Genomic DNA, 19,399 nt, shown 5'->3' with positions numbered 1-19,399 from the left:
CAATCTCTCAGCAGTCCACGCTCCCAAATCCTTCTCCACGGGGCCGCTCTCCAGCCGTTCTCCACCCAACCCACGTCAGTGCTTGAGATCACCCCGACCCAAATGCAGGGCCTTGCTCTCGGCCTCGCTGAACTTCCTCACGCTGGCATGGGCCCACCTCTAAGGCTCTCCACGTCCCTCTGAATACCATCCCTTCCCTCTAACGCCTCACCTGCACCACTCAGCTCAGTATCGCCTGCACACACGACAAGGGTGCACACGATCCCACTCTCCCTGTCGCCTATCAAGATGTTCAAGGGATCCGCTTCCATCACCACTCCCAGCACTGAGCCCTGAGGAACGCCGCTCGTCACCGCGCTCCACTTGGACACTGAGCCACCGACTGCAGCTCCCTGAGTGCCACCATCCAGCCACTTCCTTATCCAGCCACTGCTCCACCCATCACCCCCAGAAGGACGGCCTAAGCTTAGTGCTACAAAACATAACAAATCCTGAAGGAATAAAAAGATGCACCAAAGGCTCTGCAGGCCGTAACAAAAGCACTCTCCATCAAACGACCATCCCTCTTCTTTCACTTTGGGCCGTGCCGATTCAATTCCTCCATGCCGCTTGCTCTGTGCTTTGGACAGAAATCCTCTCCGGCTTTCTTCTGAACTTGGGAACAACAAAGAGCAGAAGAGGAGAGCAGTCAGAAGAAAGACAAGTGAGAATACGGGGGACAAAGCAAAGCAGAGAGGAGTGTAGAGGCAGAAGAAAGAGGAGAGAGGATACAGAGAAGAAAGAGCAGTAGAAGAGGAGTGCAGATGCAGAATAAAGACAAGTCTGGCAACAGGAAACAAAATCCAACAGAAGAGCAGTGCTGATGCAGAGGGAAAAGGAGTGAGGATGATGCAGGGGAATAAGAACAGGAGAAGAGTGAGAATGCAGAGGAAAGAGCAGGGAGGATAGAAAAGAAGGGAGAGCCTAAGAGGTGGGCAGATGGAAAAGGAGTGAGGGAAGAAAGAAGAGCAGAAGAGTAGAGCCGATGCAGAAGAAAGAGGAGTGAGGAAGCAGGGAAACATACAGCAGAAGAGAAAAGCAGATGCAGGTGAAAGAGCAGTGGTGAGATGCAATGGAAACCATCAGAAGAGTGAGGATACAAGGAGGAAAGAACAGAAGAGGAGCACAGCTGCCCGAGAATGAGCAGTGAGAATACAGGGAAGAAAGAGGAGGAGGAGAGCAGATGCAGAAGAAAAGAGACGTCACGTTACAGGGAAGAAAAGCAGGGCAGATGAAGTACGGAGAGGAAGCAGGTGAAAAAAACGCCAAAGAGCAAGGATAGAGATGAAAGAGCAGTGAGGATACACAGAGGATAGAACAGCAGAAGAGAAGCAGAAGAGAAAAAACAGGAAAAGAGTGAGAATGCAGACGGAAAAGCAGGGAGAATACAGGGAAGAACCAAGAGCCTAAGAGAAGTGCAAATGCAAAAGCAAGCGAGGCTACAGGGAAGAAAGGACAGCAGAAGGGGAGTGCAGGTGCAGATCCCCCAAACACAGCACTCCCTGCCCGCTAGGGTTGCGGGTGCGACGCAGTCACCACAATGACGTCGAGGATCAATGCCGGGTAATTCAGTGAGCGTTCCAACAAAGAATCAAGGAAAAAACTGCCAGGCAAAACTAAGAAACCCTGGCAACAGGTCTTCAACGTTACGCGTAGAGTCCTTTGGAACAGGAGTTGTTTCTGTGTCAACAACTTGAAGATCAATTCAGGCAACGGCTACTAAAGAAAAACGAGTCACATTACATGGAGAGCAAAGAAGAGAAGAGAGAGGAAACAGAGAGGTGCCAGCACTGCCACCCGGGGTGGGCGGCAGGCTGCTGGTGCCAGCGTCATCATGGGCGGCGGCCAGCACTGGCCACGCTGTCACCGCGTCGCCGTGGCGACGTTTGTGACACAGCCACCCGGGAGGGGTATGAAGGCGGTGCACGCTGGTGGGTCCTGCATCCTGAAGGAGCATCTGGTAGAGAGCAGACGCACCTGAAGGGATGAGCTCCGGCATGGCTGGCGCCAACAAGGAGCAACCCGCTGGCACGAGGCGGAACAGGATGAGCTTCTGCGAGGATGGCCCCGCAGTGAGGCGTGCCTCCATACCCACCTGCACCGACACCGAAGGTACACGGCTCCACAGCCACCACAGGAGCGCTGCTGCAGCCAATCTTGGCACGCAGACGACACTTTCCATCTGCCACCTCACTCCCGCCTGGCAGCGGGAGGGCTGCCGGGAAGCGGCAGGTGCAGAGTGTGACCCGCTTTTCCTTTGCCCTCCAGAGCGAGTTGCCGTCTGGGATGCGGTGGCCGCCTACGTACAAGAGCACCTCCTGGTGCAGAAGGTGGGTTGGATGCCGGGTTCCTCCTCTCCCTGTCTGCCTCAGCCAAGACTTCCTCCCACTCTTCCCCTCCACAGAAAGCAGGAAACTCACCCCACGTGTCTCTACTGGGCATGCCATGGGCTTCCTGCAAATCCCGCAGGATCACTTGTGCTGGGCGCTGTCCTGTCTCAGGGCTGATCCCGCTCGCGGGAAGCCTCTGGATCCCATCAGGCTGCTTCTGCCCTGACTGCTGTGCTGCATTTGGGAGGGCGAGGGGAAGGAGAGGACTGTGCAGCCCCTTCCCAAAGCCATTCCCGATGCCCTGGCTCGTGCCTCTGAACAGCGGGAGAGGGCTCCTGAGCTCCGTCCCTGCCTTGGACCGCTACATGGGCTCTTCCTCCAGCCAGCTGGCCCATAACCCTGCCGCCCTTCCTTTCTCTACCACTTGTAGGGGGTCTGGATTCCCACCTTCGGATCCTTTGACACCATCTCCAGAGACATCAGGACTGAGGACGGGACAGTGACTCTGCGGTGGCCCGTCTTTCACTTGTCTGGAAACCTCATAGCCGTGCACCACCTCAAGCCCCGCAGGGAGTCCCTGCCAGGTAGGAGGGAGGATTAAAGCTTTGCTGGCTTCACGCACAGGGCCAACAGGGCCACCGCCTCCATTCTCCAAAGCAAACCTCCCCCTCGGAGGAGCCCGTCCAAACACGGGGCCGTTCTGGCTGATGGCCACAAGAAGCAGTTCCAGGGAAGCACTGCGGAAAACCAACCGTATCATCAACTCCGTCCCTCCCATTTTTCAGCCCATAGGAAGCTGGAGCCGCTCAAGAGCAGCGAGGTGGCCGCAGCTGCCTCTGTGACCTGGCAGACAGCGCAGGCTTGCATCCAAAGCACCGTGTCCCTGCTCTCTGGCTGCCTGAAGAATGGGGAGAACGTTGCCGTTGTCTTCAAGGACATTGGAGTGCTCCACATCGATGGACTGACCTTCCACATGAAATTCTATTACGACTTCCTTGAGAAGCTGTCAGGGAAAGAGAAGTTCAGGAAAGCTCTTCTCAAGGTGAGCTGTAGCTTTCTACCACCAGCACCTGGCCAGCTGCTCGTGCCGTGCAAGTGCTGCGGTGCCGTCAGCCCTCCCTGCCTTGGGCTCCTTGTGCGCCCAGTGCCTCAGCTGTCACAAGGACGTCCCACATCCTCCCTGTTCCTCCCCTGCAGGCCCCCTGGCTGCTGGACATGGTGGTGTCCCGAGCGGCACCGGTGGCCTCCCTGGCACTCTCTGGCTGCCTCGTCGTCTTTCCCAAGTGAGTATGTTGGGGGCTGTAGCTGCTGCTTGCTGCAGCTGCTCAGCTCTCATGCCGTAGCATTTGTTCCTGGTGACCATGGGTGTCCCTGCCCTGCCCACGAGAATATGGCATAGAATCATCGCATCATTTGAGCTGGAAGGAACCCGGAAAGGGCACCTAGTCCCACTCCCCTGCAGGGAACAGGGACACCTACCGCCACATCAGGTTGCTCTCAGCCTGGCCCTGCTGAAGCCTTTAGAAAGCAGTGGCCATCATGCAGCATGAAAATGGGCCTGTCAGCAGGCAATCAGAGAGAGCAACAAGGATTGGTGGAGCGCTGCGTCCCACCGCTCACTGTCGTCTCCTCGCGTACAGGTTTCAAATGGAGTTTGTCCCCAAACCACCACCTGGGATATGCCGCAGGTCCTCAGGAGGCATCCCTGCGGAGGGGAAACCAAAGGAAGAGGAGGCTTTGCCACCTCTCGCCCAGGGCAAGAAAGGTAAAGCAGCATCCAGCGCCTTTCCAGGGCACAAGCCACCAACTTGAGATGGGAAATCCCTTGCTGAACTTACGTCAAAGCTTCATGCCAGCTCAGCACGGCCTCTTCCCACGAGGAATTGTTGGCCTCTCCAAAACCAAGGCGCTGGCTGTGACGTGCCCCCATCCCTGGCTATGGCAGGAGCACCTTGGCACCTTAGGCCCCGCCCTCCCCCAACAAAAGGATATGGTCCCCAAAAGTCACCCTGTCAGCTCATCGTCACCACCCAGCTCCGCTTTCCCAAAGCCAGCGTCACTAATGCACTCCCAAAAGAGAGTCCCAAGATGGCAGAGAGGGGGAGTGGGGCCAGAGATGGTTTCAGGGAGGGTCTGCGGGCAGCACAGATGTCAGCAGTGGGGGGAGCAGAGCGGCCCTCTCGCATGTTCTGGGAACAGGCCTGAGCGCCCCTGGTGAGTGAGCCAAAGGGTTGACGGTGAGTCTCCTCTGCCTTCCCAATCCCAGTGAGATTTGCTGGCAAGCCAACCTTCATCAAACGCTTGAGCTCGGACAGTCTAGATGGAGGAAAACTCCGAAGGATAAGGAGCTTACTGCGCAAGGAGAGCTCTACGTCCAGGTGAGGCTGGAGGCTCTGGCTTGGGATGTGCATGGGGGTGATTGACTGAGCCAATGAGAGCCCATTCCCTAGCCCCAAAGGATCCCTGTTTCTGGCTGCCCAACAGTGCTGGGATGGGGACGCCAGGAGCCCCCCAGCTCACAGGGCTGGCCCCTCTCTGGATCCCACGGGGGAGAGCCACGGGGCAGCCGCTGAGCTGTCTGTGGGGAAGGCTGCGTTGCAGCCAAGGGTCCTGGCTCCGGCTTGCAGGATGCGGCCCCAAAGCCATCACCCACTCAGGCGGACCCCTCCTGCTCTGTCCTTTCAGTCTGCTGCCAGCCATCCCTGGAGTGCCTGAAGAACAAAAGCAGCCGCTGACCTGCCAGCTGCAGGGCCAGGCAGAAACCGACAGCCAAGAAGACCTGGGCCGAGCCCCGGGAACCAAACACGTGAGCTTCCGTGAGGAAGAACAGGAAGCGGAAAAAGCCCATCGTGTGGCTGCGGTGCTGAAGTTGCCCAAAGCCAACGAATCTTTCAGCAATGATTCCAGACCTTCCTCAAGGGCTCAGTCCAGCCCGTCGCAGGCATCGCAAGGCACTCCATCCCGGCTTCCACTTCTGGCATGTGACTCAGTCAGACTTCTCAGGCGCAGGGCTAAGAAGAGCAGGCAGAAAGAACCTGAGGAGATGGAAGCATCAACATCTCAGGCTGAGGCCAGCCAGCCGCAGGAGTCCTCTGCTGACAGAGCTGGATTTCTGCCACCGATAAACGAAGAAACACAGTCTCCTCAGCGTCAGCCTCCAAACAGCAAAGCCCCATCGCGCAGGAAGGGCACACACTACCCACGCTGATGCGGGCATGGGGCGCCCATGAGCTCCAAGAGCTCCACTCGAGCTGGCTGCAAAACAGATGCTTGAATCCCATCTGCATCATATCTAATCCTAGACTAGGCTGCCGAGTGCCCAATCCAACCTGGCCTTCAACACTGCCACGGACGCGGCGTCCACAAGCTCTCTGGGCATCCACTTCCAGCATCTCACCACCGTCTCTGGAAAGACCTTCTCCCTGACATCCAATCTTCATTGTCCCTCCCTCTGTCAATAAAGCCTTACCATGGGCCTATCCCATACAAATCTCCACAATGCCTGTGGCAGTGTCATTGCGTCTTTGGACGCCAGCTCTGGTGCTGGCGGAGGGAGAAAGAATTGTGAGAGGGCATCAGAACATCTCACGATGCTTTCCTTGATGCCAAAGGAAATCCAGCGTCTCGCTTGGCTCGGCTGTCTGAGCTTTTCTGCTGAAGGGGAAGACCAAAAATGAAGTCAGCTTCAAATTGGTGTGGCAGCTCAGAGCTCTCAGAGGATACCAGAAATCGTTGGAGGCCCTTTCCAAGTGGAATACTGTGTCCTATAAAGAATCACAGAATCATTGAATCGTAGAAATGCGTAGAATCGTAGAATAACCACAGTGACCATCAAGTTTCACTTCCCACCCCCCGCCCCGCTATGTGCAGTATTGCCAGCCACTAGACCAAAATGCCCCGTGCCACATCCAGCCTGGCCTTGAATGCCTCCAGGGATGCGGCATCCACAACCTCCTTGGGCAACCTGTTCCAGTGCCTCACCAGCCTCTCGGGGAAAAACTTCATTCTCAGATCCAACTTAAACCTCCCCTGTCTCACCTGAAGACCACTCCTGCATCTCCTATTACAACCCACCCTCGGAAACAGCCATTCCCCCTCCTGCTTTGGCGCTCCCTTTAAGTACTGGAAGGCCACCAGGAGGTCTCCATGGAGCCTTCTCTTCTCCAAGCTAAACGGTCCCAGTTCCCTCCACCTTTCCTCATACGAGAGGTGCTCCAGCCCTCTGACCATCTTAGTGGCCCTCCTCTGGACCCACTCCAAAAACTTCCCTTCTTGAGGAGAAGAGAGAATAAAGGTAAGGCAGACGCTGAGAAGGACAAGAGCAAAAGCAGAGAAGAACAGGCACAGGTAAGAAAGAAGAGCAGAAGAGGAGGAGAAGAAAAAATGAGGATGAAGGTAAGAAAAACAAGCGGGCAGGGAGAAGAGCTGAAGAAGGGATGAGTGGGTGCAGGTAAGACAGAACAGCAGAAGTGGAGAGAAGCTGAAGAGGAGAAGTATGAATAGTAGAGCAAAAGTAGAGGAGGTGGAAAGAGAGGAAAGAGGCAAGAGAGAAGAGAGGAAGAGCAGAGAAAGAACAGAGCAGTAGAGAAGAGCGGACAGTGCTGTGAAAAAAAGAACAGTGCCAGAGAGCAGGTGAAGAAGAACGAAGAGCAGAAGAGGAGTGTAGATGAAGAAGAGGTGTGAGCGCACAAGGAAGAAAGATCAGAAGAGGAGTGCAGTAAGAAGAAGGAGGAGAGAAGATACGGGAAAAAGAACAGCAGAAGGGTGCAGATGCAGAAGATGAGAGATGACACAGGGAACAACAAGGAGCAGAAGAGGAGAGCAGTCAGAAGAAAGACAAGTTAGAATATGGGGGACAAAGCAAAGCAGAGAGGAGTGCAGAGGCAGAAGAAAGAGGAGAGAGGATACAGAAAAGAAAGAGCAGTAGAAGAGGAGTGCAGATGCAGAATAAAGAGCATTGAGGAGACAGAACATGAAGAGCAACAGAGGAGTTTAGACGCAGAATGATGAGGAGTGAATAAGGAGGGGAAAAAGGGAGAGAAGAGTATGGGAAAAAAAGTCTAGTAGAGGAGAGGAAGACAGCAGACAGGAGAAGTTAGAAAAGATAGAAGAGAGAAGGGAGGGAAGGGGCATCAAGGAAAGGTTTCCAAAGGTAAAAAAAAAAAAAAAAAGAGAGAGATGAAAAAGATGGGAGTTCAACAGAAGAACTGAAGATGTAAGAAGTGGGGAGGCGTGTGCAGAGAGCAGGAGAGCAGAGAGAGAAGGTGAGAGCAAATTCCGTCACTGAGAGAAGAAGAAAAAGGAACGTCAATAATTTTTGTCTCTATTAAAGCTGGGTTCTGTGCAGGACATACAGGTGTTGTTGTTCTTTTTCTTTCGTTCTTTCTTTCTTTCTCTGCATTGCTTGTGTTCCTTTAGGCAATTCAAGAACTAGGAACGTCCAGGAACATTTGCACAACTTTGTCATGTCTCCTTAATCTCAGCTGCTTTAAAATACCCAACCGATGTCAAGTGGGGGTCACCTCCTCCAGGGCACCCTGCAATCCAGCTGTGCGCGTCTCACTTGGAAAAACTCACCTTCAGGAAGGAGCAGAGAGATTTTCCACGCTCGGCCAAGAATCCTCTTCTGCCACCCAGCACATCCATTGCTGAGCAGGACACCATCACTCCCATCAGCGTGTTGCCCTCTGTTCCCACGCCCTCAAGAGCAAAACAGCCACGCACAGCTGACCACAAAGCCTTTGGAGCAACCACTGGCAGACACAGAGCTTGCACACATCCACCGCCAGGGACGTGCTGGGAGCTGATGTCTCTGGGCCCAGGGCACGGCAGCATTGGCTTCAGTGCTTTCATGCCTCCTGACAGCAAACCTCTGCTGCCAAAGCACCCTTTGCCCAAGGAAACCGTGCCATCAAGCACAACGCTTTCTCCCCCGAGTCTCTCCAGCCGGCAGTGAAAAAGACAGACACAGCTTTCAGGAAGCCAAGAAACACAAACGCACTCCATCTAGCAAATAACCCCAGCACTGCTTAGCCCTTCCTGAGGAACAGGGCACACAAAAGCCCACCCAGGAGCAGACCTCAAGCAGAGCTCCTTCCCTGCGGGCAGCCAGCCCTTCCGTGAGCTCAGGGCCGGGTGGAACCAGGCTGCACCCCTCGCTCATGCAAGAGAATCGCCTCCAGCTGCTCCCCACAGCACAGCAAGGCGGAAGGAAGATTCAAGCCTGCGAAGGAAAAAAGACAACTCCGCCGCTCTGCAGCTTCACGGCTTCTCCTCGCTGCCTTCTGCTGCTCCCGGCAGCGCCTCGCCGCCATTCTTTGCTCCTTGGAGCCCCTTCCCGCCGCTGCCGCTGCTTTCCGGGAGTCCGCTGCGCTCCCAGCTCGGCGCCGGCCCCTGCCGGCCTCTGATTGGTCAGCGGCATTTCCATCCCGCCCCCGGTGGCCTCTGAGTGGTCAGCGGCAGGTCCATCCCGTTCTCTCCGGCATCTCATTGGTCAGCGGCAGCTCCGTCTCGACCTCGCTGGCCCCTCAATGGTCAGCGGCAGCTCCGTCCCGCCCCCGGTGGCATCTCCCCGGATGCGGGCAGCACCGAGACGGAAGCGCGGCAGGACGGGAGCGGTGCTGAGGACAGCGGCGCCGGAGGGGTGCGGGAGAACGGCTCCATGCCGGGGAGAGGAACCGAGCGCGGCCCGAATCCCCCCGCCGTCCCCTCCGCTCCCCTCTGCTCCGCTCGGCCGTGGGATGCGGGGATTTGGGACGGCTGAAGGACTCGGGGCCCCCACCGCCGCAGCGCTGCTGCCCGCATCCGGGCCGGGCCCCCCCGAGCCTCCAGCGCTGCTCCCGGTGCCCCCCGGGGCTGAGGTGGTCTGTGGGTGTAGGGGCAGTGGGGGAGATGTGGTGGGGATGTGGGAGCTGAGGGGGCTGTAGGGTAATGTGGGGCCGTGGGGGGCTGTAGGGGTGGCTCTTGGGGGCTGTGGGGGGTTACAGGAGGTTTTGGTTCAGCATCTCCTGATGTGTCACACACATTTCCAGAGGTCGCTCACTGAAAGTGCTGAATTAAGATGGTGATTTTTGCTGGACAGAGCAGAGCGCTTGTCTAATGAAACCTCTGAAGTGCCAGGTTTGTTCTACAGGCCCCGATGATGACCCAGGCATAAAAGAGCCCAGAGCTCGTCGCTGGGGAGAGGCTGCGTATGGCGTTGTGAAGGGAGGGGTGGAGGAGGGCTTTGAGCAGCGCTGTGCAGGAATGAATGGCTGGTAAGAAAAGAGGTGTGTGTGCTGAGAGCAAGGGCTGTACGGCTCATCTCTGTGTTGTCACAGGAAATGCCCGGCAGAGCTCCTTGCTCTCTGTTCTTTCTTGCAAGGCTGCGGCGCTTCAAAGTGCGCTGTGGGTGGGGAGTGCGATGACAGCCCAAGGGTGGCAGCAGGAGATGCAGCACAGCCCTCTCCAGCAGCAGGGTGCATTAATTGGTCTTGCTAATTCTTGACGGAGAAGGTGTGTTTAGCTGCCAAAGTCGGTGGCTCGATAGCATGTTCTGAAGCATGTTCTGAATGGTTTGGGGCCCTTCCCCTATTACTCACGTCCTAAGGCAGTGAAGGACTTCCCTCTCTCCGTAGGAACGGTTCCTGTGCAAGGGCATGGCCGTCTGCCTGTAACAGATACTGAAGGGGATGGTTGTGTGACTGCCGTGATGGAGTTGGCTTTTGAATGTCAATTGCACCCCGTTAACGTGCAGCTTTTTCTGACCCAGGCAGGAGCCGGGCAGCGGTACTGCAGCTCGTCTGGCAGCTTTGCAGCTGAGTTGGGAAGTAGAAGATGTGGCTGTGAAAGAAGAAGTCAGTTGCTGGGACGTCCCCCTGTTCTTCCCCTAGCTGTCCCCTTGCCTCAGCCTGGATTCCCCTTGCATTCCAGTAGGATTCCCTTCCATCCTCCTGGTTGTCCCTTGCTTTCCCCAAGGTTGCTCTTTCCTTTCCCATGACAGCCCACCCATCATTCCCTCAAAGCCCCAATATCCACCCCAGTGTTTCCCCAGTAAGACCCCTAGAGACGCCCTGTAGCCCCCCACAGAGCCCCATACACCCTCTAGGACCTCCTCAGACCCGGTACGCCTCTCCCGTAGATGGCCCATACGCACACGGAGCCCCACAGTCCCCAGCATCACCCCATGTCCCCCTCTGGGCTACCACAGAACCCCCGTATTTCCTCTATTTCCTCCCTCAGACCTCCTTTCCCACCTCCAAGACCCCAACCCCGGGATCTCATCGATTCCCACGGTCCCTGACAGCAGCACCCCTGTCACCATCCCAGGAACCCCATAGCCCACCTGAGGGCCCTCCTCAACCCCATCCCCATCAAGCTCTTGTACAGCCATAGGGTGCTGGGGCAGGGGTGGCTGCTGCAGGAGAGGAATGCGGGGCTGGAGCAGGTGCAGGGCACAGCTGTGGGTGAAAGGGATGTGAGGGGCACTGTGGGTCCAGGAACGTAGGGGTTGTGGGGGCACGTGGGGAGCGGTTTGGGGTGAGAATGGAGGATGTGCGGTGGTGTTGGAGTGCACTGGTTGATTTCTTCCTGGGAGGGGATTGGGGTTCCCTTTGGCCCAAAGGTGGAGCCCTGATCCATAACCCCACGTGAGCCCAGAACCCCATATAACTCTGCATGAGCCCAAGGCTCCACATGACCCATAACCGTGTGAGCACCGTAAGCCCATATGAGGCTGAGGGCAGTGGTGGGTCTGTTACTGGCTAGGTCAGGAAGTACTCTAGGGTGGCTCTGGGGCCGCTGTAGAATAGCGCTCTGTATCTGCCCCTGACCCTCATCTTGGGGGGTAAGATGGGGGTGCAGGGGTTAGTGGAGGGCTAAGGAAGAGATTCCATGAGTATGAACCATAGCAGCCCCAGAGCCATCCTAGAGCAGCGCCATCACTGCCCACGGCCCATGGCCAGCAGCAGTTCCACCACAAGCTGTGTGTTGGGTCAAGGCAGCTCCTAGGTTTTGCTCTGCCCCATAGCTGCCCCAAAGTGCCCCTGTAGCCCTCCCATAGGTGTCCTTTAACTGCCCCACCACCCCGTAAGGCTTCCCCACGTCCTAGCACATCCCCCCACGTGCGTGCAGGGTGTGCAAGAAACGCTCTCATCCCTGATATTCCATCAGGCACAGCTCTTCGTGCAGCAGCAAAGCTCCTTCCTGATTGCTGTGGCGTTACTTCACTCTCCTCAGTGAGTTCCTTCTGCTCCCGTTGGGTTGGTTGAGTTGGGTTTGTTGGGTTGAGGTGGGGGCAGGGATCCCAGAGTTCTGGGGCCACATGGCATCGGGTCGCAGCGTGTTGGGGGCCGGAAGGGTCAGGGAGTTACAGGGTCTTGTGGGGGTGTGGTTCACCCAGGGCTGTGGGTCACATATAGCCATGGTGTCATGCACATACAGGGTGATGAGATCATCTTGGCTTATGGCTCATGTGGGGTTACGGCTCAGGGCCCCACCTTTGGGCTGCATGGACCCCCAGTCCCCTCTCAGGAAGAAATGAAACCCCTCCTACACCGCTGCCCCCTTCCCCCCCTTTTTTTTTTTTACCTCAAACTGCTCCCCACATCCTCCCATAGCACCCCATACTCCTGCGTCCCTCTTGCAGCCCACATCTTGTCTTCTCCTGAACAGCATTCTGCTCCTGCAGGCTGTGTTGTCATATCCATTCTATATCCCCCACAACCTCCCCCACAGACCCACATAGCTCCTCAAGTACTTTCTCTGACCTGGTACACCTCCCCCTCCTCCAACCTGGGAGCTCGCAGAGCCCCACAGTCCCCAGCATCACCCCACGTCCCCCACGGTTCTTCAAGGATCCCTCCGATTTGAGGGAGGCTCAGACCTCCCTTTATGCCTCAGACCCCTCCTGTGTTCTCCGACTCCCACAGTCCCTGACAGGACCCCCATCACCATCCCAGGACCCCCATAGCCCACTGATGAGGAACCTCGCAGCAATCCACATCTCAGGATGGGCCTCCAGCTGTGCCCCAATGCCTGCATTAAAGACAGGAGAATGAATGAGCGTAACGGGGCACCTTTCCTCCTGACATTGCCCACTGCCTGCGTGTTGGCTGCGCCACGAGTGCCGCATTTTGTCCTCGAGCTGTGAGTGCAGGTATGTGTGCATACGGGGGGGTGTGCAAAGATGGTGCTGAGCATCAGAGTGTGCACTGCACGTGGGCGTGTGCATGGCGTCTGCGGGTGAAAGTTTTGCACGTGTGTGCGTGCAGATGGCTGTGTGCAAGGCTGGAGCTGCGCTCGTGTCTTTGTGCACGTGGGTGTGCAGAAGGATGGTGTGCACGCATGTGTGTGTATGCATGAACACGAATGCGTGCATCAAGGTCTTTGCACAAGGCTTTTGGGTTTTGCACACACTTGCGTGCACACGAATGGAGTGCGCACACAGGGCTGTGCAAGGATGCGCTTGCATGTGTGTGAATGCACAGGCGTGTGTGCGGGGAAGTCTTTGCACGTGGGTGTATGGTTCTGCACACTTCTGTGCACACAGATGCGCGTGCAAGGGAGCAGCGGAGGCTCCTGGGAACAGGAGATTTCTGGGGGCGGCGCAACTCCTGCCTGAGTGCTGGAGAGCACAGGGCCGGGAAGCACAGCTCCGCAGCACTGCGCTCTGCACAACAGCCTGCAGGACGGCACGGAGCGCTGACAGAACCAGGACACAGCGCCATAGCAGGCACTGCAAAGGAAACAGCTCCATCCCAGCCGGAGCAGTGACAGGCAGGCAGGCACTGGGGAGGGCTGCACGGCAGAGGGACGCCCTCTGAGTGCCACACCAGGAGAACCTGGAGCGCTGTCTGTAAGCAGAACAGTGCCGGGATGGCGGCCTGGCGGTCCTAAGCTGCAGAGATGCTGCTCTGGACCAACAGCCTGTCACTTTTTGAGAAAACGCCGTCCTTTTGATGAACTTTGCTCATTATACACTCGTCATCAAAGCCAAAAACACTCAGTGCTGCCCTGGGAAACTCAGCTGTCTGCACAGCGTTGCTCTCCAAGTTAGCACGCTCGTGGCCAGGCTTTGTTCCTCGCAGCTCTCTGCACGTGCTTTGCAGACAGTCTGTTTGTGGGCAGTGCAAAGGACTGCTGCCTCCGCTGCATCACTGGATGGCAGCATTCGCTGACGGAGCTGTGGGAGTTCTGAGCGAGCGCTGCGAGACCAATAACGAGGAGGTGGTGCAGCAGCTCTCCGAGTGCCGCTGGACAAATGAGGCCGTGCGCTCTGTGTGAATCTCTCATTGTGACTGGTTTTTATTGACTCCATCTGAAGTTGGAGTGCCGAGTTGGGCGGCACTCGCAGCGCTGCCCTGTAACGCCGCGCACTGCAGCCGCTGCCTGCTGACGCTCCTCCTCTCAGTCCTTCAGCTGCAGCTTCTGCATCATCTCCACAAGGCTGTTCACTGCGGAGGCCTGGAAAGAAACGGAGCGAGGGTAGAAACAGGACTGCTCTTCCCTCGGGATTTTACAGTCTCTTTCTTTCATGTCTGACAGACGGAGGCCCTGAGAACAACCAGAGCCGTGTCTGCCTTCACCAAGGACTCACCTCTGCACGTGCAGCGGCAGCTCTGAGGGCAGCCTTCATCGATTCCCCTCTCCTCTCTTTCTCTTGGCGTCTTCTCGCTAGAAAGCAAGAATAAACGTGAATACGTTTTGTCAGCAGCGCAACTGCAGAAACAGGGGTGCCATACAGGCAGAAGGCAGCAAAAAGACAGAGGAAACGGGACTAGGAAGCCTCCCAGTGAATGACATTTCCAGGGGGATGTGCAGAAGACCACCATGGAGTTAATGGAAGGAGACGGGGTTACGTGTTCTGGCACCTCACTGCCTTTGGACTTTGTAGCCTTCCACTCTTGTCCCCTCCACAGAGAAGGAAAAAGCAAAGCGAACCCTGAGCAAACTCAGTGTGCTTGAAAAGGGCAGCAGCTCACCAGGGTGGGTCCCACAGCACCTTCTCACCTCTTAGCTTGGAGCTCCGCGCTGCAGCAGGCCCAGGGTGTGCTGCTGGAGCTGGCACGCTGTCTCCGCTCGGCCCCCTCACTCTTTTGTTAGCAGGCAGCTGCGCTGCTGTTGGCTTCGCTTCTTCCAAGCCCTTGCGTTTACATCCAGCCAAGGACTTGGAGACAGAGCGGGGGCACACGGCAGGGGAAGGTCTTCCCCCTGTGCTGGGACCTGCTGTTGTAGGAAGCCCTCCAGCCTGGAGATGAGCTCTCTCCAGAAGGACTTCCTGCACCGCTTTTGCGTAGATCTTTCCGTTGGGCTCGGCACCTCTCTCTGTGATAATCGGGAAAGGAGAAGCAACAAGATTGAAAGAGAGTCCTTGCAGTCCTTGCACTCTGCAGAATGGGCCATCGTGCTAGGATGTCTCGAGTGCTCACGGTAAGGGATCTTAGGATCTTGGGTGAACGTTGGGTTCCCAGCACGGATGTGCAGTGCCCTTTCCTCTCCCCTCCATCGCACACACTGCCCTTCATGCAGCCCTATTTAGAGGCGCATACCCATAGCACAGCTCACATGAGCTTCTTACCTGCGGAGGCTTTCCGTTTCCCCCCCTTGCCCAGCACCACTCCATGGATGCGCAGGATCCATCCCTACAGAAACATTGTAAAAAATCCACAACGTTGATTTCACAGGCACCAGCAGGCAGCAGCAGAAATATCATGCAGTAAGCCCACGTCCCCCCAGGAAACAGAAAGATGCTTCTTTGACAGCCCAAACACAAACGGATTGATAGTTCACTTTGCACTGCTCCTTCCTGCACTCCAAATGGATGCTTACTTGACATCCCCTACAGCACTGCACCCGCTCAGAAGGAATACTCAAAATTCATTCCTCCACACTTTGCGACACAGGGCTGAAGAAACTCACTTCTGTATGGCAGGAAGGACCGTCCGTCCCTGTTGCGTCCCTCTGTGCGCTGCAAGGCGCGGTTGGATCTCTGGCAGCCTGCTGGCTGCTGCTCCCAACCGCGGGGAACCGCACCGCGCCACTTCTGAAGAGAGAAAGGGAGAAACGGTGGTGGGAACGGGCAGCCAAGGTTTGCAGAGAGGTTCCAGATCGTGCCACACATGGGATATCAGAGTGCTGAGACACTGATTATCACTATGGGAAAAGACAGCCTGAGCCACGTCCACATTGTTAGCCCAGGCTGTCAGCAGTGAGCGCTGAATCCAACCGGTTCCTGAGGTCACCAAGGACCAGCAGGGCTCCCCCTGCTCCATCCCTTCCCCTTGAAAACAAGGAAACGGAAGCACCAAGCAGAAGAAGCCCAGCCATACCTTGCCACTCACACGGCAGCAATTGGAACCGCGGTCGTCTCCTTGCTGAGACATGGCTGCTGAAGGCTCAGAGGAAGCTGAAGTTCCAGAGGCTCTCTCTGCAGGAACTTCCCCGGCCCTTGGAAAGAGCTGGCTTCCCTCTTCCTAAGACCGCCTCGATCCCGGAATCTCCTTTGGGACAGGAATCCTGCAGAAAGTACCGACGAGTGCACACGCGGTGCTTCCGTCGGGCTCTCACAGGGTGATCTGTTCCACAGAAGGCCCAGAGCTCAGTCTCTGCGTGCAGCACGCTCACCAGAGCACCAGCTCTGCTCACCAGCTGTGGCACAAACGCTCCCACCCCAGCAGTGGTTGTGACCTCAGCGAGTGCCCGCATCGCCCTGGTGCTTTCATCATAAGCGAAGGAAATGGACGCCTCCCAGCTCCACATCTTAGGGTCACCCAATGGGGTTATCTGAAGAACAGGAATGGAGAAGTGAAGACGACTCTTGTGCAGCCCAATAAAAAACAGAAAAGACCAATACGGCTTCACAGTGGTCAATGGAGTCCCAGAGGAATCACTGGAAACCAATAGCAACGCACGCCTGGATGTCCCGGGGCTGGTGCAGGCCTGTCTGGCTGTGGCGTTAGGTTCGGGGACCGATGTAGGCCTCTCGGGCTGTGGCTGTACCTTCAGGCCTCGGGCTGGTATAGGCCTCTTGGGCTGTGGATTTATATTCAAAGCTGGTGTTGGCCTCTTGTGCCATGGCTGTGGCTTTAGGCCCTTGGCCTGGTTCCGGCCTCTCTGGCTGTGGCTTTAGGCCCCGGGGCCAGTGCTGGCCTTTTGGGCTGTGGCTTTAGGCCCTGGGGTCGCTGGCAGCCTGTGTGGCTGTGGCTGTGGCCTCAGGCCTTGGGGCTGGTGCTGGTTTCTCAGACTGGGGCTGGGGCTTAAGGCACTGGGGCCGTTGTAGGCCTCTCTGGCTGTGACTTCAGGCCCTTGGGCCGGTGCTGGCCTTGCTGGTTGGGGCTTCAGGTGCCGGCCTCTCTAAGTTTGGCTGTGGCTTTAAGCCCCTGCACTGTTTCAAGCCTTTCAAGCTGTGCCTTTAGTCCCCAGGGCCTTTTTTGGCCTGCCTGGCTGTGGCTTTGGCTTTAAGCCCCATGGCCGGCGTCAGCCTCTCAGGCTGTGGCTTTAGGGCCTGGGCTCAGTGCTGGCCTCTTTTTTCGTGGCTTTAGACCCCAGAGCTTGTGCCGGTCTCTCAGGCTGTGCCTGTGGCTTCAGGCCCCAGGGTCCGTGCTGGTTTGTCTGGCTGTGGCTGTGGCTTTAGGCCCAAAGCTGGTAGTGGCCTCTCCAGCTGTGGCTGTAGTTCCAGGCCCCGAGGCTGGTGCCAGTTTCTCTGTCCTTGTTTTTAGGCCACAGGGCTGGTGCCGGCCTCTCTGGCTGTGGACTTACGTCCCAGGGACCTTGCCAGCTTCTCTGGCTTTGGCTTTAAGCCCCAGAGCTGGTGCCAGCCTGTCTGGCTGTAGATATGGATTCAGGCCCTGGGGCCAGTGTCCACCTCTGTGGCTGTGGCTTTAGGCCCTAGATCTTGTGTCAGTCTATAACAACGTGCATTTGAAAATGGTTCGTGTAAGGAAATGAAAGCAAGAGAACACGGAGCTCTTCTGGGTATTTCTAGAATTGCGAAAGGGATCGGAGAGCGTGCTCAGCCTTGGGTGGCTGGTTGTATCCAGCAATCCCTACCACAGTTGTAAACGTCACTAAATCTTTGTTATCCTGCTTGCCAGGATTTGGATGGGACAAGAAGCCAACGACTATCAGTTTTAGGGGAGATAATGAATGTTAGCCACTCCCCTTTCTTCTCCCCTTGCTACTTAGGTTACACAGTTCTTCTGTGCGATGTGCCGGTGCAATACCTCTGAGCAACCATTTTGATGGGTTCAGCAATGCTTGGGGCAACAGGCTTTGGTCATCCTCAGATCTACATGACGAGAGAGACTGAAAGAAAATAAAATAGGAGGTAATAGTCCTTTCTCTTCTTCTAGTCAGAAGACTAACCAAACCTTCCATACTACGTCTTTTGCCTTGATAGGGGTGTTCCCTGAACGTCACACCTTTAGCACAACACTTTCTGTTGAGATTCCCGCCACCGGGGAAGTATTAGTGCCAGTCCTCTGCCTCTTTTTGTTTCTGTTGTCTGGATTTCATTTAGTGGCCCACGAACAGAGCCAGGATAGCCAAGCCCTGCAGGTGGAGGCAGGGACCAGGCTCAGGAGCAAGGGCAGAGTGGTTTCTTTGTTTCTAAAGGGAATGGCAGTGTTTTCTGCAGGTGGATTTGCCAGCGCATTGCACCTGCACCGGTCCTTCCCCTGCACAAAGGAGGAGCAGCTCAGCGAGCTTGGCCTGGGCCATGGAAGGGAACATCCAAACGTCCGGAGCAACCCCAAACGAGTTAGCTGTGGAGGCTGGTTGTTTTCTGCTGTTTGTCTCATCCTTCTGGAAAGAAGCAGGAGGAGACAGAGCTCAGATTTGATCCCGCTGTGCGTGATGGTTAATGCCAAGGGACAGAAGGCTGTGCTTAGGCAGGGGAGAAGCTAGGAAAGCTGAGCATCGTAGAGGAACGAGATTAAAACAGAGCTCATTCTACACAGCAGTTCAGCACGTTGCAGGGATTTATCTTCCCTTCAGGTCAAACTAATACATAATCAGTAGTTGACAGGAATTCGGATACATCTTCATTACATTCCCGAGAGCCCATTAGCATGCAGTCTCTCCCCCCCTTGCGCGGGCGTAGTAGGTCGTGATGATGAAGGCTTGCAGTCTTCCTCACAAAGGCTCGTCGTCTTCCTCGCTGCAAACTTCTGACCCTGAAGGGGGGGCATCCCCCAAACCAGTTTCAACTTGCCCTGTAGACAACTAATCACCTCCCTGCCAAATGTTTTTTTTGAGCTGCTCTCCAGCCCTTATCTATATGGCCTTCATCCTCCTTGCTATTCCAGACCCAGTGTCTGTGAAAGTGCTTGGAACCCCTTGTTTTCTAACACTCTCTACATAAACTATCTCTATTTGCCCCTTGTTTCTACTTTGTGAAGCTGCTTTCCCCTTTCTTGCTGTGAGGCCCTTCTCTCTCAAACTGCAGGGTCCTGCTCTCTCTCTTCAAGAGCAGTCAGAAGAAAGACAAGTGAGAATACAGGGAACAAAGAAAAGCAGAGAGAGGAGAGCAGAGGCAGCAGAAAGAGGAGTGAGGATACAGAGAAGAAAGAACAGGGGAAGAGGAGTGCAGATGCAGAAAAAAGACAAGTCTGGCAACAGGAAACAAAATCCAACAGAAGAGCAGTGCTGATGCAGAGGGAAAAGGAGTGAGGATGATGCAGGGGAATAAGAACAGGAGAAGAGTGAGAATGCAGAGGAAAGAGCAGGGAGGATAGAAAAGAAGGGAGAGCCTAAGAGGTGGGCAGATGGAAAAGGAGTGAGGGAAGAAAGAAGAGCAGAAGAGTAGAGCCGATGCAGAAGAAAGAGGAGTGAGGAAGCAGGGAAACATACAGCAGAAGAGAAAAGCAGATGCAGGTGAAAGAGCAGTGGTGAGATGCAATGGAAACCATCAGAAGAGTGAGGATACAAGGAGGAAAGAACAGCAGAAGAGGAGCACAGCTGCCCGAGAATGAGCAGTGAGAATACAGGGAAGATAGAGGAGGAGGGAGAGCAGATGCAGAAGAAAAGAGACGTCACGTTACAGGGAAGAAAAG

The 19,399-nt window shown here is 55.9% G+C and overlaps 2 protein-coding genes and 1 long non-coding RNA gene across 8 annotated transcripts; 2 read left to right on the top strand and 1 right to left on the bottom strand.

The window, feature by feature from the left end:
- Positions 1–108: 108 nt before the first annotated feature.
- On the bottom strand, positions 109–8,757 carry LOC121108783. Of its 6 annotated transcripts, none has more exons than XM_040656923.2 (5): positions 7,947–8,757; positions 3,849–6,133; positions 2,460–3,372; positions 2,135–2,357; positions 109–1,755 (listed from the first exon to the last, which is right to left on the bottom strand). In XM_040656923.2, the coding sequence occupies exon 5, from the start codon at positions 1,059–1,061 to the stop codon at positions 138–140; it is 924 nt and encodes a 307-aa protein (XP_040512857.1). In that variant the 5' UTR covers positions 1,062–1,755; positions 2,135–2,357; positions 2,460–3,372; positions 3,849–6,133; positions 7,947–8,757; the 3' UTR covers positions 109–137. The 6 variants fall into 6 exon arrangements, with proteins under 6 accessions (XP_040512857.1, XP_046762020.1, XP_046762018.1 ...); XM_046906064.1 differs by having other exon boundaries at positions 2,135–2,946; positions 3,122–3,372; XM_046906062.1 differs by having other exon boundaries at positions 2,135–3,372; positions 3,849–4,074; positions 4,208–6,133.
- Positions 1,894–5,577, top strand: LOC121108792 (coiled-coil domain-containing protein 81-like). The gene is made up of 7 exons (XM_040656933.1): positions 1,894–2,369; positions 2,800–2,953; positions 3,155–3,411; positions 3,567–3,652; positions 4,010–4,134; positions 4,636–4,747; positions 5,055–5,577. The coding sequence occupies exons 1-7, from the start codon at positions 2,025–2,027 to the stop codon at positions 5,575–5,577; spliced, it is 1,602 nt and encodes a 533-aa protein (XP_040512867.1). The 5' UTR covers positions 1,894–2,024.
- A 185-nt stretch (positions 8,758–8,942) lies between the features above and the next one.
- On the top strand, positions 8,943–16,197 carry LOC121108789. Its single transcript, XR_005843440.2, has 3 exons — positions 8,943–9,229; positions 10,120–14,777; positions 15,032–16,197. It is a non-coding gene; the product is annotated as an uncharacterized LOC121108789 (long non-coding RNA).
- The last annotated feature ends 3,202 nt before the right edge of the window (positions 16,198–19,399 follow it).

Source organism: Gallus gallus (assembly GCF_016699485.2).
Source record: "Gallus gallus isolate bGalGal1 chromosome 37 unlocalized genomic scaffold, bGalGal1.mat.broiler.GRCg7b 37_unloc4, whole genome shotgun sequence".
In the NCBI taxonomy this organism is placed as follows: Eukaryota; Metazoa; Chordata; class Aves; order Galliformes; family Phasianidae; genus Gallus; species Gallus gallus.
This window is presented reverse-complemented; position numbering and strand designations above follow the sequence as displayed.

Excerpts from the sequence above, each read along its gene's own strand:
- LOC121108783 (XM_046906061.1), bottom strand. The coding sequence starts at position 1,061 with ATGTTTCCCTGCTTCCTCACTCCTCTTTCTTCTGCATCGGCTCTACTC.
- LOC121108792 (XM_040656933.1), top strand. The coding sequence starts at position 2,025 with ATGAGCTCCGGCATGGCTGGCGCCAACAAGGAGCAACCCGCTGGCACG. Across the intron at positions 3,412-3,566 it reads TCAGGAAAGCTCTTCTCAAG|GCCCCCTGGCTGCTGGACAT; the intron begins GTGAGCTGTAGC and ends CCTCCCCTGCAG. Across the intron at positions 4,135-4,635 it reads TCTCGCCCAGGGCAAGAAAG|TGAGATTTGCTGGCAAGCCA; the intron begins GTAAAGCAGCAT and ends TCCCAATCCCAG.